This window comes from Nematolebias whitei, chromosome 2, assembly GCF_014905685.2.
Source record: "Nematolebias whitei isolate Nwh7 chromosome 2, NemWhi1, whole genome shotgun sequence".
In the NCBI taxonomy this organism is placed as follows: Eukaryota; Metazoa; Chordata; class Actinopteri; order Cyprinodontiformes; family Rivulidae; genus Nematolebias; species Nematolebias whitei.
Window position 1 is genome coordinate 5,961,812 of NC_056499.1, and position 15,012 is coordinate 5,976,823.

At 39.5% G+C, this 15,012-nt stretch overlaps 2 protein-coding genes across 2 annotated transcripts in view; one reads left to right on the forward strand and one right to left on the reverse strand.

Moving 5' to 3' along the window:
- The first annotated feature begins 792 nt into the window (after positions 1-792).
- Positions 793-5,399, forward strand: sltm (SAFB-like, transcription modulator). The gene is made up of 7 exons (XM_037692811.1): positions 793-801; positions 902-1,026; positions 1,178-1,351; positions 2,952-3,242; positions 3,325-3,451; positions 4,206-4,357; positions 4,436-5,399. Exons 1-7 carry the CDS (start codon positions 793-795, stop codon positions 4,545-4,547), a joined length of 990 nt encoding a protein of 329 aa, XP_037548739.1. The 3' UTR covers positions 4,548-5,399.
- Positions 5,400-12,132: 6,733 nt separating this feature from the next.
- Positions 12,133-15,012, reverse strand: part of mindy2 (MINDY lysine 48 deubiquitinase 2) — a 20,906-nt gene continuing 18,026 nt past the window's right edge. Inside the window, exons 8-9 of the mRNA XM_037695918.1 lie at positions 14,315-14,503; positions 12,133-12,778 (exon numbers count right to left, since the gene is read on the reverse strand). Coding sequence (XP_037551846.1) covers positions 12,611-12,778; positions 14,315-14,503 — 357 coding nt within the window. The 3' untranslated portion in view covers positions 12,133-12,610. The remainder of the gene's footprint in view (positions 12,779-14,314; positions 14,504-15,012) is intronic.

Genomic DNA, 15,012 nt, shown 5'->3' on the forward strand with positions numbered 1-15,012 from the left:
AAGAATCTCAGCATTTAATGCAGCACATCTGGCATGTTTTTAAGTCGCACCATAAGCTGCATTTGCAGCTTCTCTTTAGGCCTGTTGCAATAAATCAATTAATCAAATGATAAATGAAAATTGTCAATCTCATTTTCATTTATCAGCTTTATCATTTCTTCATCTCTCTCTTTCTACTGAAGAGACTGGATGACAAAAAGCTCAACTCCGGTGCTCTTCACTGACCCCTCCCTTTCTATTTTCTCAGTTTTAACCGTCCAAAATCGCGTTTTGGATCGTTAAAAGCAGCTAAGTTGAGAAACTACGAGATAAGCTAACAGGCTGACCTCCGCGGAAAAACCTCCGTCCTATCGAAGTTCCAAAATTCACGGTTGAAACCCGTGCCTTTGTGTAAAAAGTTGTTTTTCTCTGCAAAAAGAATGAGAATTTTTTTTTTTTTAATTAAAAGTTTTGTGTGAAAAATGCTATGCTAAAGAGCACACCGTGCGTCCGCCATTTTGAGAACCCCAATAAAAGGAAGGAGATACAGCCCATGTCATGTCAAGGGGCCTCCCTCCCATTTTTCTTGGAGACGCGCTGCTCGCTCCCTTACTATCCATCCTTCAGTTCAGTCTTGTACTGCCATCCGGTGGTTGAAAAAAGGTACTACACACAAAAATTAAGCAACATTTCTTCTTAAATTTGACAATTTTTACTAATTGTCAAATTTCAAACAATATTATCGTTTATCGCAATAATTTCTGAGACAATCGACCAGCAAAATTTATCGTGACAGGCCTACTTCTCTTCACAATGGTTGGCGTGGGTTTTTAAAAAAAATCTTTTTTTTTTTTTTACTGCCTGTAGGTATAAAAAAAAACGTATCTACATTAAACACTTTTTAAAACTTGTACTTTGTTAGGAAAGGCGTAAAGAAGCTGAGCGCTTGGCACGTGAACGCGAGGAGCTTCGGCGGCAGCAAGAGCAACTTCGTTTCGAACAGGAAAAGAGAAACAGCCTGAAAAGGGGACGTGAGGTGGAACACAGGTATTTGTTTTTTCCTCACTCATAAGTTTATGATCAAAACTGTTGGAAGTTTGTTGGTAAAATATCGATACAAGAAATTTCACGGTAGCACAACATGCGACTTTCATTGCTGCCTTCAAGCCATAAAGAAAGTTGATGCTTCCTGTTTCAGTCGACGGGATGATACTTACTGGACCGGCAACAAAAAGATGCAGCTCGAGTCTGAGGTCCATTTGAACCAAGGCACCAGTTACAACCGGCAGCAGAATCGCTTCTCAAACGTGAATCCTCGTGAAAGAGGTCGTTTTCCTGACGCTGGAACTCAACAATCAACTGCGTATGACCGGTGAGGCGCCTTTGTTATAGCAAGCCGAAGAATCAGGAGCTTAACTTCTATTCGTTCTGTCAACTTTTTTATTTTAGTTCTCACGATAAAGAAAAAAGATCTGCTCAAGTGATGCTGGAATTTTAAATGTCTTTTAATATTCAAGATATTTTTAAGTAAAGACTTTTCAGGACGTAGTTTCAGACTTTCAGTGTATGTTGCAATTTTGAATGGAGGAGTGGGTGTTTATCTTTCAGGAACAAGTCACTTAATGTTTTGTTCGTCACTCTCAAACCCATCGTCAGCTTTGCCTTTTGACGTTCTAGCTTTTAAAAACGACAGAAAAAGCCAACAAATTAAAACTGCTTTATCAGCTTTTTTATTGTCTTCGACCAAAACAAAATATCGTGGGATGGAACACGAACAGAAATGTCATGGATGAACGGAGCTACAACTACCGTATTTTCTGACGTACACGTCGCGCCGCCTTATAAGCCGCATCAGTCCCAGTATGTCTAATAAAGAGGAAAAATCCATAAATACGTCACTTTGCCGTATAAATCACATCTATAATGCGTCACCGCTGACAACCCGGACATTTGGGCCGGTGTTGTGCCCAAAATCGATTGGCTGCCAAATGGCGTGCATGGGAGCGTGCACGGGAGGACTTTAACAAGAATTTAACAAGATTAGCACTTAAAAACAATTATTGGTTTGCTCCAAATTATATTAAAAGTGTGTCTCTGTGGAACGGCATGCCATACTACTCGAGTTCCATCTAGCGGCTGAAAATGGTAGCGTTCAATATTTTCAGTCAGAATGAATGAACACGGTCACATCTCAGCCAAAAATTGGTTTATAAATACGGGATATAAAGCATAAATAAGATGATTCGTGTATAAGTCGCAGGGCATGCAAATTATGCAAAAAACTGCGACTTGTAGGCCGAAAAATACGGTAGCCTGAACAAGGTCATTCACAGAGCAAGGTCACGATGGGTAGAAAGCAAACATGAAAACGATGCAGTGAACATCTTTGCCATCGAATATTCACTCTTGAAGAGGGACTGTATGGGTAGTAACGAATAAGACGAATGAAAGTTCATTTAGACAATAATGTTCATTATAGCTGTATCAAGTTAAATTAAACTCCTCTAACTCGAGAGTGAATCGTTTCCAGGAATCAAAAACCTGTTTTTTGTAGGTGATCAGCTGCTGTTGTGAGAGGGGAACATTTTAGGTTTTCTGCAGCGCACTTTTTATTACACTGTCGAAAATGTGAATTCTAATGTTTGGTGTCAAATACATTTTAGTTGGACCATTTTAAATGTTCTTTTATTGTATGTATTTATGTAGTTAAATTTATTAGAGAACTATTTTGCCTTTGGAATAGTGAAAATGTATCTACTTGCTAAAAATCCTCAGTCTGTAGAAAGAATAAATGCCTGCTACACTGTGAGCTGAAAGATTGGTGCATTTTAAGTTTGATTCGGCCTTTTTATGGTCTGGTGTATATTGCAGTAACACGTAAACCCCCTTCAGGGATGACAGGAACATTATTGCTTCGTTTATTTTACTTTAGTAATTTAGAGTAATCTTATTGTGGTCGTTTGGATCTTAAGGCACAACAGGTTTGAAGGTGCACCTGAGGCTAAGAAGAGTCGCCCAGCTCCTCCCAGAGAGGCCTCAAGCTTTGACAGATACCCCAAGAACTTTGACACAGTTCGCAGACCCGAGCCCCCTCCTGACATTGAACGCAGGGAGAGTGACGAGAGACGCCCAGCACCCATGCACAATCGCCCCGTGACCGCAAGGCCTGCAGTGCCTGCCATGTCTCACAACCGCCCACCAAGAGACGGGGGGCACGGATGGAAGAACGATGGAGGAATGAACGCCAGCAAGGGAGACATGCGGTAAAAACTCGTCTTTTGAAGACGCAGCAGTATCGGGGTGTGACCGAGCAGAATTGTTTAAATGTTGTTTTGTCTTGGACAGAGGAACAATGCGCCAGCGTACAGAGCGGCCAGCCAGAGAGGATCTCAGGGAGGCCCCTCCGGTGAACCGTGGGAGGAGCAGCTTTATCGAACGAGATGAAAGGAGACCCGTGACGATGAACGATCAGGTCAGCTCCTCTGACGGAACACTGACATTCTGCAAACGTGTTTAAACTGAAGCAGTGAACAACTGGAGTGGCTTATTAAGAGTGCACACAAATATCTCTTGGGGTTAGAAAAAAGATGCAGGGGAGAAATATGCAAACAGAATATAGATGTAAAATGTGAAAAATATTACACAAGTTATTTTAAGTAAACCGTTAGTCTACGCTCTTTTTTTTCTTTGTCCTTTGTTTTTGTAGATTAATTGCTACAAAAAGAAAAAGTTAAAAATGAGCTAAAGTGAGCACATTTAGTTGTAAATGGACCATAGACTCCAGTACATTCATAAAATGTAGCAATAAGAAGGATGTGAGATGGAGGAAGAAGGGTGACACTTTCTCCACTCCCCTTCACTACATTTATTTTATTTATTTAGCTCTCATTAAAGAGGGGCACCAGCTGGTCCGTTTACTGACCAACAGCAGCTTAATTAACATATTCGCCCTTTAATAATCAGAATCAGTCACTGAAGCAGAATCCTTTAATTACAGAGTTTTATACCATAACAAATTAATATCCATCTGAATGAAAAGTCCAAAGTTGTCTTTTGAAGTTTTATTACAAAAATAATCAAACTAAGAATCGACAACAATAATAATGCATCAATCAAGGCTTAATTCTCTTATCAGTTCAAACTGGGTTGATGGGATGACAGTTTTTTTGGGGGGTGGTGGTTGAGTACATTTATTCATCAGTTTCTTGCTGCGTTCATCTCTGCAGCCGTTCAGTTCTGGCCGTCAGGTTGTGGTGGAGCGTCCTGCCAGGGAGCAAGGACTGAGGAAGGAGTGGCACGGAGGCTCCAGCTCTCAGGGAGGGGTCTTTAACAGTCGCAGGATGGGAGACAGCCGGGGCAGCATGATGGCTCCTTCCAGGTATGCCCAACAAACCAAGCAACGATGTGAAGTGGGTCTCTCTTGCAGCCATTTCTGACGTCACCTTTGTCTCTGCAGTCACTCGACGTCAGGACTGAGCCGAATTGTTCAGATCACCAACAGCTCGCTGCCCACCAGCGGCACGATGAGTGGATTCAAATCCTTCAAGGGAACAGCACGGCCGTTCTAACAGCAACGGACTCCTTCCACTTTGAAGCATCAACAATTTCAAAGCTTTTGTTTTTGGTTAAAGCGTCGCCAGTTTTGGTCGGCTCAACCGCAACCTTGAGGATAACGCTATTTTGTGTATAAAGTGTTTACCTCAGTGTAGGGTTTTCCTGACAGTTCTGCTGTTACTAAACAACCCTGTTCACACGTTTTAATATTTAGAAAAGCTTTGTACAGCCCGTAGTCCTTGTAACACGTTTTCAAGTGAGATGGTTTCTCTTTTTGTTCTTTTTTCAATAGTGTAGTGTCACTCAGTTTTCCTCCGTAGCGTCTTCCTTTAACGTATTACAGAACTCAAAATGACCAGGAGTTTTGATTTTTCTTAATTTTGCTTTTTACTTACGAATACGTTTTATTTTGTAAAGAATTGTCAACTTGCTTAAAAGTGAAGAAAGTGCTCGCCACAGCAGCAGATGACGTTTCATCAGACTCCAACTGAACTGCGTCGCTGGAATAAAACCTTGATTCTGTAACGGGGAATCTGTTCAACTTTGTTCTCAATTATTTTATTCAGTCTGTTAATCTGATCCATGTTCAAGTAGCTGTTGGTTCTCTGGTCCGATAACGTCCAAATTCAACTTTAGGATTTCAGCATGTAAAAGGTTTAAAGGAATATGAAAGTTATTCCGTGGACTCTAGTGTAGTGGACATTGTCAGCTAAAAGGTTTAACGTCTGTCATTTCAGTGTATCCAGTTCAAAATGTTGGAGACTTGATGGTTTGAGTTGGACCAGCCAATGGACTGTCCCACTTATACTTGTTTTGTAGTTTTACCCACATGTTGCATTTGGTTGATGAAGCTTAATTAAACTAAAATAACGGTTTTTGATTGCTTATTTTAGCTACAATGGTGTTTGGATTTTGTGGTAGTTTAGAAACCACGACCGCGTAAAAGCGGATTGTTTAATCAGAACTAGAGAAGAACCGTTTGCAATGATCGTTTCATGAAGTCATTGAGGATCTGGTGAAATTCGCTTTACGTGACTTAACTTGTCTTCTAGTACAAATAAAGCTCAACCTTTATCTGATCGGGATTTTTAAATTGTTTATAATTCACAATAAAAATGTAAGCCGGACCACTTCTAGCTGCACGAGAAGTTAAACGTCTCGTCCTAAAATGATGCAGGAAAAAAAACGTGCAGTGTTCTGGGCTGGACCAAAGTACGGTAACTCGTTATCAGGATGTCCAAAGTATTTGCTTGATCCAGAATGATGCTGCTGGAGTTCTCAGCTCATTTTAAACTGCACTGAATGTTAATGTTTTATAAGAACTGACTTGGTGAAACTTGGCTTAATGCATGTAGTTGAGCCTTTTTGAGGGCCGTGGTCTTAGATGTTTTTAACTAAAACTAGTAAATCGTTACTATAAAGGCTTTCAGAGCCATCTTCCTATAATTAAATTTTATTCTTTTGGCTGCTCGGGTCACCACGGTGAACCTTTCACAAAGACGTGGCAATTATTTTTACGCCGGATGTCCTTGTGCCTCAAGGGCCCAGAGTGGGGCAAATGAGGGTGGAGGCAGGTGTGGGTGCTTCACCTATCCCACCCACATTTTGATGAACTGGCGACCTTCTGATCACAGGCCCAACTTTAACCTCTGCGCCACCACTCCCCAATCGTCCGCCTTCCTGTGATAAACTTCAGAGGATGAAAACTAAAATTTGTCTTGTATTTTTAATAAACAGCCTATTCGAGAATGAGTCAATTACAAAAACTCAATCTAGTTCTAAATATAGGTTTTCATAGAAATGGGAACTTTTAGAAAGTTTAAATACCGTTGGAAAACGCATTTGCGACTCCGGGTGCTCAGATTCGTTTAAATTCTTCGGACGGTTCTGGAAACGTTTCAAGGTCGTTCAGATTCATCAACACCTGTGCCGTCATCTTGTCTAGTAAGAAGAGCCTCTGACAAAATGATGCAACTTGTCAAAATCTTGTTTCTGCTGAACTGAGCGTAAAAGACAGACGGCTCCATATTTTCACAGTGAACGAACAACGAAGGCTGAAAAGTAAAAACAGACAAATTGTTCATCGTATTTTTTTATTAACCAGGTAACTTCTACTCAGGTTGAACGTCCCTCGTCTATAAGGCATTTGTTATATTTATATATATATATATATTTATATACACATCATCATATACAATATGTGACTGTAAGGTGAAAGGCTACATACATTATTTGGTCATTTAAGTAAATAGATGAACAATAAAATTGACACTTAATGCGTAACCTCCCACTTAATGTTGTGACCGTTAATGAGAACAAAAACAAACAGGCCATACAGTGAAAATTATATCCTTCAGGTTTTAAATTACTTTTTCTGTGTCCGACATTTCATTTCACCCTTGCACATGCTTTGCAAGATAAAATTGGGGAGTTTGGTATTGCATTAAAGAAAAGATCTGGATTGTTCAGCACTCTGGATGTGTCTCGTGACGAGGATGAACTCTGCTACATCAACGCTCACGTCTTAGAAAGCAGCTCTGTCCTCGTTTCATGTTCAGTTTGAGCGGATTCTCCTTCTTGGAGAACGTTACGTAGTGTAACAACGGACCAGACTGGAAACATCACATCCTAAATTTGGACTACACCTACCAATCTTTTGCCTTATTTGTACTACCGTATTTTTCGGACTATAAGTTGCACTTAAAATCCTTAAATTTTCTCACCAATCGGCGGGGAGTTTTATAATCAGGTGCACCTTATGTATTAATTCTGGTTGAGCTTACTCACCTCAAACCAATTTTATGTGGTTATTGTGAATGAGTTGAACAAAGTTTGACTTGTATGTTTTTTATTTAATGCACCTTATAATCTGGTGCGCCTTATGTATGAAAAGTAGGCCTGTCACGATAACAAATTTTGCTGGGCGATTAATTGTTTCAGAAATCATTGCGATAAACGATAATATTGTTTGAAATTTGACAATAATTAGTAATTATTGTCAAATTTAAGAATAAATATTGGTTAATTTGTGTGTAGTATCGTTTTTTGACCACTGGATGGCAGTAAAAGACTGAACTGAAAGATGGATAGTGAGGAAGCGAGCAGCGTGTCTCTAAAAAAAATGGGAGGGAGGCCCCTTGATGTGACATGGGCTGTTTCTCCTTCCTTTTTTCCAGTTCTCAAAATGGCGGACGCTGCTCTGTGTGGTTTGAGCTCTTTAGCATAGCATTTTTCACACAAAGCTTTGAATAAAAAAATCAGTAAACAAGTTCTCAGCTTCTTTTTTTTCAGAGAAAAACAACTTTTTTTACACGAAGGTTTCAACCGTGAATTTTGGAGCTTCGACAAGACGGAGGTTTTTTTTTTTTTTTTAACAGAGGTCGGCCTGTTAGCTTAGCTCGTAGCTTAGCTGCTTTTAACGATCCAAAAACGCGATTTTGGACGGTTAAAACGGATTTTAAAGAGAAAGGGAGGGGTCAGTGAAGAACACCGGAGTTGAGCCTTTTGTCATCGAGTGTCTTCAGAAGAAAGAGACGAAGAAACGATAAAGCCGATAAATGAAAACGAGGTCGATAATTTTCATTTATCATGCGATTAATTGATTTATTGTTTATCGTGATGGGCCTAAAGAAAACATAATGATATTGCACCTTATAATCCAGTGCGCCTTAGAGTCCAAAAAAATACGGTATCTTTTTCATTTATCCTCCCGATTTAAAAAATGGCTCGTTATGTATGAGCTGCCACACCGTCCTGTGTTCGTAGCCGTAAGACTGGTATAGATGCACCACTAACCTGAGTAGTCTTTAAAAACTGCAGCAAGTTCTACTGGGTTGATGCTACTTTTGTCAACAACTCATTGATTTGAAGCCAAAACTTTTTAACAGCCCTTTTAAAATTTGACAAATATTAGCTAACTTAAGAGCAACTGCTACTAACGAGAAATAATTTGGCCACTATTGAGCTTTTTTTTTAGCCCCACCCCCAAAAAATAAAATAAAATCAACAACAACAAAAAAAAAACCAATAGCACTCTTGCACAATTTAGGTTCTATAGAAAATGAGGTATGTTTTTTTTTCTGTTAGTGCATATTAATGTAACAGTGCAAAACCAATTGCAAATATATATATGCGTGTGTTCCACGATCACCTTTTTACAGCGTTTACCCCACAATCACTTTACAAGGCAAACAGGAATCCACTTTGAGACACACCAAACACCGAATATCCTTCTTCTTAATTTGTCATAAGAACCCAGGGTGAAACAAACATGTTACAAGTAAATCAGATCAGAATCTGGTAACAATGAGAACAGCAAGTTAATGCATCGTAGTACAATTGAAATAATAACAAAAATAAGCGGCGTATCACTCCAAAATGTTCAGTCTCACAATCACAAGCTAAAAACAAAACTTTCCTAAATGAAGTTTCATTACAATAAACCTAAATTGAAATGCTAAACATGTTCACTTAATGAGCAGAGACACAGGTGAGGTGAAAAAAACACAAGTATAGGGTTAAAAATAAAGTAAAAATGCTGCAAAAACCAATGAAAAGTGTTCCAAACGAATATTCTTTAACCCTGTCCGCAAAAGTTTTTACATGGGCAGCCAGTTATCTTGTTTATAGTGTGTAGTTTTTACATAATAGTGTTAAATCCTTCAAAGTGTCAACGTCGTGTGCGCATAAATATAGATAATAAAAAGTTGTGACCGAGAGCAGCTGCAGGACAAGGAACTGACAATAAAAAAGCATTTCATCTGAAGACACAGGAGATTCGTACCTTCAAAAAGCAAGGCCTGAGAGTAGTTGTTGTGGAAAATGTATGGATTGTCTCAAAAAAAATAGCCTCGTCGGGAGCCAAGCAAGCATGGAGCTCAACGTACTGCCACTGCATAAGAAAGGTAATCCCTCTGGATCCTTGTAGAAACTGATGGAGACCTTTTAACGTGCGCTGTAAAGACCTTCTGTGACAACTATCTGCAACAGGGGGCTTGAGTCAAGGCATCCAACTGGAATGTACAGATAGAAAAATGCCCCCAAGTATAACAATGGCACAAACTAACGAGTAGCTAACTCCATCTAATAAAGATAAAACGCAGTGAGTAAATCTGTACAGCGTGTGTCTGCACGCTCAGTGCAGAAATGAAACGCACACAAGCTGAAACGTGACGCCGTAGGATTGCAGCGTAAAGAATTTGCGTCCTGTAGCTCCTAACACAGCTTCATTTGTGAACTTTTATTTTTTTTAGGCCTTAAATTCATTAAATGTAAGATGGATTCGCGCCTCGTTTAAGTTGGACAACTTAACACAAAATTAGGGATGCACGATATTATCGGCATTGTATCGGCCGATATTAGCGATAAATTTAAATATCGGGCATCGGCCATTTCATCATAATAACTCACCGATATAAAAGGCGCTTATCTATCTATATATATATATCTATATATATATAGATATATATATAGATATATATATAGATAGATAGATAGATAAGGTGCTGTTTTTGTAGGACAACCCAGTGACGAGGATGTCTGCAGTGCTAGCACAACGTTATGACGTCACGAGCGCCGTTGAGTTGAGATTTGTGAAAAATTACAAATACATTTGACATTAAACATAATCCAAGTTGAAGTGTTGCATCATTTTCAGCCCCTTTTTGGCATCTGCTCTTTTGGTAGGCCAACCTGACACAGACCATGCAGAATAATAGTATTTTAATTCCACAGCAGAGAAAGATATGTAGTCTCTGTAAGTTGGTCTAGGGGGAAAATATCGGTATTGGTATCGGCCAAATAATTTTTAACATATCGGCATATTGGTTATCAGCCAAAAATCCAATATCGTGCATCCCTACACAAAATTAAACTTAAAGGAAGCTAAATAAGGGGAGTTGGACACGTGGCCAGACGAATGAATTTGCAGCGAGGAAACAGAAAGCTGAAACTTGTTGAGCATCTTGATCGTGCCACTGTTGTGGAATTCTGTGCAGGTTTGTTGTGTTTAGCCACAACTGTTAACGGATTATTACTGGTTTGGACAATAACAACCCCAATTTTGAAAAAGTTGAGATAGTTTGTAAAAAAGTAAAAAAATAAAAATCAATGACTTGTAAATAAATGGAACTTAGTAACATATCAAATGTCTACATTAAGAAATTGCAGTTTTCTGGGAAAAAGAAAATATAATTTGAGTAAGCCTTTGAGAAACGCTGCCATCGTTAAGGGCCAAAGCTCGATGTAACGTGGAAAACCGCTCTACGGTCGGACAAACCGAGAGGTGAAATTCATTTTGGAAACCACGGACTGTCCAATGTACTAAAGGGGAGTGGCCATCCAGCCCGTTAGCAACAATCAGCTCAAAAGCCTGCCTCTCTAATGGTATAGGGGTACATTAGCACCTCTGACATGAGCAGCTTAGACATGTAAAAATTGGCATCCTCAATGCAGCAACGTATATCCAGGTTTCAAAACAACATACGATCAATACAATTTCTTCGTTTAAACATTTGATACGTTTACTACGTTCTATTGTAGATTAAAATGTGTGTTTATGAGATTTGCAAAACATTACGTTATGTTTTTGTCTAATTTTGACACAGCGTCACAACTTGTTTTGGACTCGAGGCTGCACTAAATGTGCATTAGTATTTTTGATTTGAATGTTCAAATGTAGTCGTAAAGAAACGATACTCAGGTGACAAACTAAAGGAACATCTGCAGTTAACTTCGGCATGCACTATAAAAGTTTATGGAACTTTATTCCCCCCACAACCCAATTTTATTTTTTTTTAATTTGGCGTTATATTGGTGATCGCAAAAATCACTGTCTAGCTCTAAAATCGTATTTTCCTGTGCAGCTCGTGCCCTGGAAGTGGAGATATTGTCTTCCTGAAAGGGATTCCTCACATATGGATACAATTATCTGAAATCAAGAAAATGAAAACTTCTGTATCAAGTAATAGTTGGAGAACCACCGAATCTTTTTTTACTGAAAAATAAATAAATAAATAAATAAAAAAACAGGGTTTACCTTTAATTTGTCACCTGTCTTTACCCAGAGACTTATCGTGGTAGTTCCTGCACAAACACTGCATTTCTTCACAAATCTGACAGAGACTGTAGGTGAAGGGCCTTTTACCTGAACATAAATCTATTCTGCAAAACATTACAAGGAAAAAAGTCCCTAATAGATTTGTTTTTTGTGTAATATAACAAAAGAAAAATCTAAATTTGCAGTTTGACTAACACAGCATAAAAAAATTGGCAATTTTCCGTCTGAAACTTGTAACGGATATAGCGAGTGAGCTGCACATGCTATCACGTAGCATCCTGCGCACGGCACATTTAACTCCAATCTGAACTAAATTTAAGAACACGCTCACGTTCCGACAGAACAAATTACAACAACGCCGTCCACTGGTAAGGCAAATCTGAACAGGATGAACTGCGATTACTGTTGCAACACGGCGTCCGTGTCTGGCAGCTATCTGGCATTTTTTAACCCTTTAGGAACACGAGCGGTGCCGACAGGTGAGAAAACAAAATCCCTTTACTTCTTACGAAAGGAAAAGCAAAATCCCCAAAAGCTTCCCGTTAAACTGTAACATAAATAATGAATCTTGGCATCTACGGCTGATAAAAAAGTGGATGTTTTGTAAATATTGACGCGTACAAAAAGCTTATAAGCTGCTTGAGTGACAAACGAAATGGAAATGAGGAAGGTGTCATTAGATGTCTTGTATAAAATGCGCCATCCCAGTTAAATCTCACCACACATCACAAATATAGTGCGGTGAGCAACTTGTAACAAAGTTTGGCTGAATTTGGAAAAAAAAAAAAAAAAAAACCCAGGGGTCGTAGTTTTTATTGTAGTGTCCCTTCCTGTGGTGTTCAGGTTCCACTGAGAATAGAGGATAGCAGGCACCAGTGGTTTGGAAACAGCCGATCCTCCTTCCCTTGTTTCTCGTCCAACGGGGGCTGCACGTCGTGCGTTCAGTCCACGCAGAAACAAACGCGCTCTCCGTTTACACAGATTAACACAAGTCACGCGCTCACACAGGCACGCTGTGTGTTACAAAATAACACATTTGTCTTTATCTTTTGATTCTTTCTTGGCTTTGCGCTCCCCACCTGACGGCTGTTTCCCCGGGCTGGGGGCGGCTCCAGCTGCTGCTGCAGTCCCAGCGCCCGCTGCTGCTCCTGCTGCTCCTCTGCTCGCCTCTCCTCCTTCCACATCGTCCTGTCGCACCAAAAATGGAGGGAGCATTTAGTGCGTGCACGGTTTCCTAAACCAAGGAACGTACAGACCCTTGCTGGGCTCCAAACGCCACCTTTCTCTTTATCTTGGGATGAGTTAGAAAACTGATCTGTGGCCGGTGAACCTAATTATTATCACCTGTTGTTGAAGGCAAAAGAGCGATAATGTGCTTCCCATGTCTGTGCACGTTTGTTTGTACCTTTAGCAATATTTTTCATGTCACTCAGTGGTTTTCAATGAAACTCTCAGAAAGTAATCATTGGATCAACTTCAGGACCAAATTAACTTTTTGCGTCAAACCAATACAAGGAGGTCGCCACAGCTCATCAGCTTTAGCCTACACAAAAATATTTATAATTAATTTCAACAGATGTTGAGCTAAACTTTGATGTGGTGCTAGATAACAGTCACAAGACAAATCACTGCACTGCATGATGTTATTTTCAAAGTTTGTCAAAAATGGCTTTCTCAACATAAGCTGATCTTAATCTGAAACTCTGGCATGAAAGAAGAGGGCAACATGTATTCCTTCAAGAAACACCAAGACGTTGTAAACACATCACTTTGTTAGCGTGACTAGGCCTGTCACGATAAAAAAAAATTTGCTGGGCGATTAATTGTCTAAGAAATTATTGCGATAAACGATGTTATTGTTTGAAATTTGACAATAATTAGTAATTATTGTCAAATTTAAGAAGAAATGTTGGTTAATTTTTGTGTAGTTCCTTTTTTCAACCACAAGATGGCAGTATAAAACTATCTGAACCGAAGGATGGATAGTGAGGGAGCGAGCAGCGTGTCTCTTTAAGAGAAATGGGAGGGAGGCCCCTTGACGTGACATGGGCTGTCTCTCTTCGGTTCTCAAAATGGCGGATGCTCGGTGTGGTTTGAGCTCTTTAGCATAGCATTTTTCACACAAAGCTTTTAGTAATTATGATTATTTTTTTTAAATCAGTAAACAAGTTCTCAGCTTCTTTTTGCAGAGAAAAACTTTTTAGACGAAGACACGGGTGTCAACCGTGAATTCTGCAGCTTTGACAAGAAGGAGGTTTTATCCCGAGGTCGACCTGTTAGCTTAGCTCGTGGCTTAGCTTCTCAACTTTGCTGCTTTTAACGATCCAAAAACGCGATTTTGGACGGTTAAATTTTTTTTTTTTTAAAGAGAGAAAGGGTGGAGTCAGTGAAGAGCACCGGAGTTGAGTCTTTTCTCATCCAGTGTCTTCAGTAGAAAGAGACACGAAGAAACGGTAAAGCTGATAAACGAAAATGAGGTTGATAATTTTCATTTCTCATGCGATTAATTGATTTATTGTTTATCGCGACAGGCCTAAGCATGAGTTTTTGTTATCTTTTAAAATCAAACCAATGTCTCTTCTTACCATTAGTCTAACTTTTAAAATCCAACCTCTCGAATGCAAACAGAGCCCGCTGTTAAGTGTAATAGTTCATTAAATGGCACATATTTGTTAAAACGCATCCTTCTCCTCCCTCTGTGACCTGCGGCGCCTCTACCTGTACCTGCGCTGCTGCTGCTGCAGCGGCTGCTTGCTCCTGCTCTTGCTCCTGGTAGTACTGGGAGGCTCGTCGGTCCTCCTCCTCCTGAAGCTTCTTGGCCAGCTCCAGGTCACTGATGCCTTCAGGGAGTTGCTCCCACTGCAGGTCCTGGCTTTGCTGCTCCTGCTGCAGCGACAGCGCCATCAGATAGTCCTGATAACAAATAAACGTGCATCAAACGTCAACACAAAAACATGCGCCAAAATAATGATTGTTCTTCTGATTATTAAATACAGAACTTATTAACCACACTAAGGGTGTTGGGCTTTTTTTGACTCTTAATTAAACTTTGTTTAGGGACTAACTGTAGTATGACTCAACCTTTTTATTACATTCTGTGACAAAACAAAAATTCTGTTTTGTCGTGTAGATCATGACAAGCTAACTGAAGTGAACATTGCTTCATAAAATGATGCAGTGACTTAACTGATCTTGTACATTAGAAGGATTAGATTTAAATAAAAAAGACAAATAGCTACAAAATGTTTGTATCCACGTGTAAAGGTGTTAGAAAAGTAATCGGTAAACAGTAGTACAACACTCACCAACTCACAGGGAAGCAACGATGAAACAAAAAGCTGGGAAGACCTCACACGTTGATAAAGAGACCACTGAGTATATGATGAAGTATACTATATACTTTATACTAAAACATAGTGTTA

What these genes read in the sequence shown, in the direction of transcription:
- sltm (XM_037692811.1), top strand. An exon ending in CAATCAACTGCGTATGACCG is followed by an intron (nt 1,352 to 2,951) that starts GTGAGGCGCCTT and finishes TTGGATCTTAAG; the next exon opens with GCACAACAGGTTTGAAGGTG. An exon ending in GCCAGCAAGGGAGACATGCG is followed by an intron (nt 3,243 to 3,324) that starts GTAAAAACTCGT and finishes TGTCTTGGACAG; the next exon opens with AGGAACAATGCGCCAGCGTA.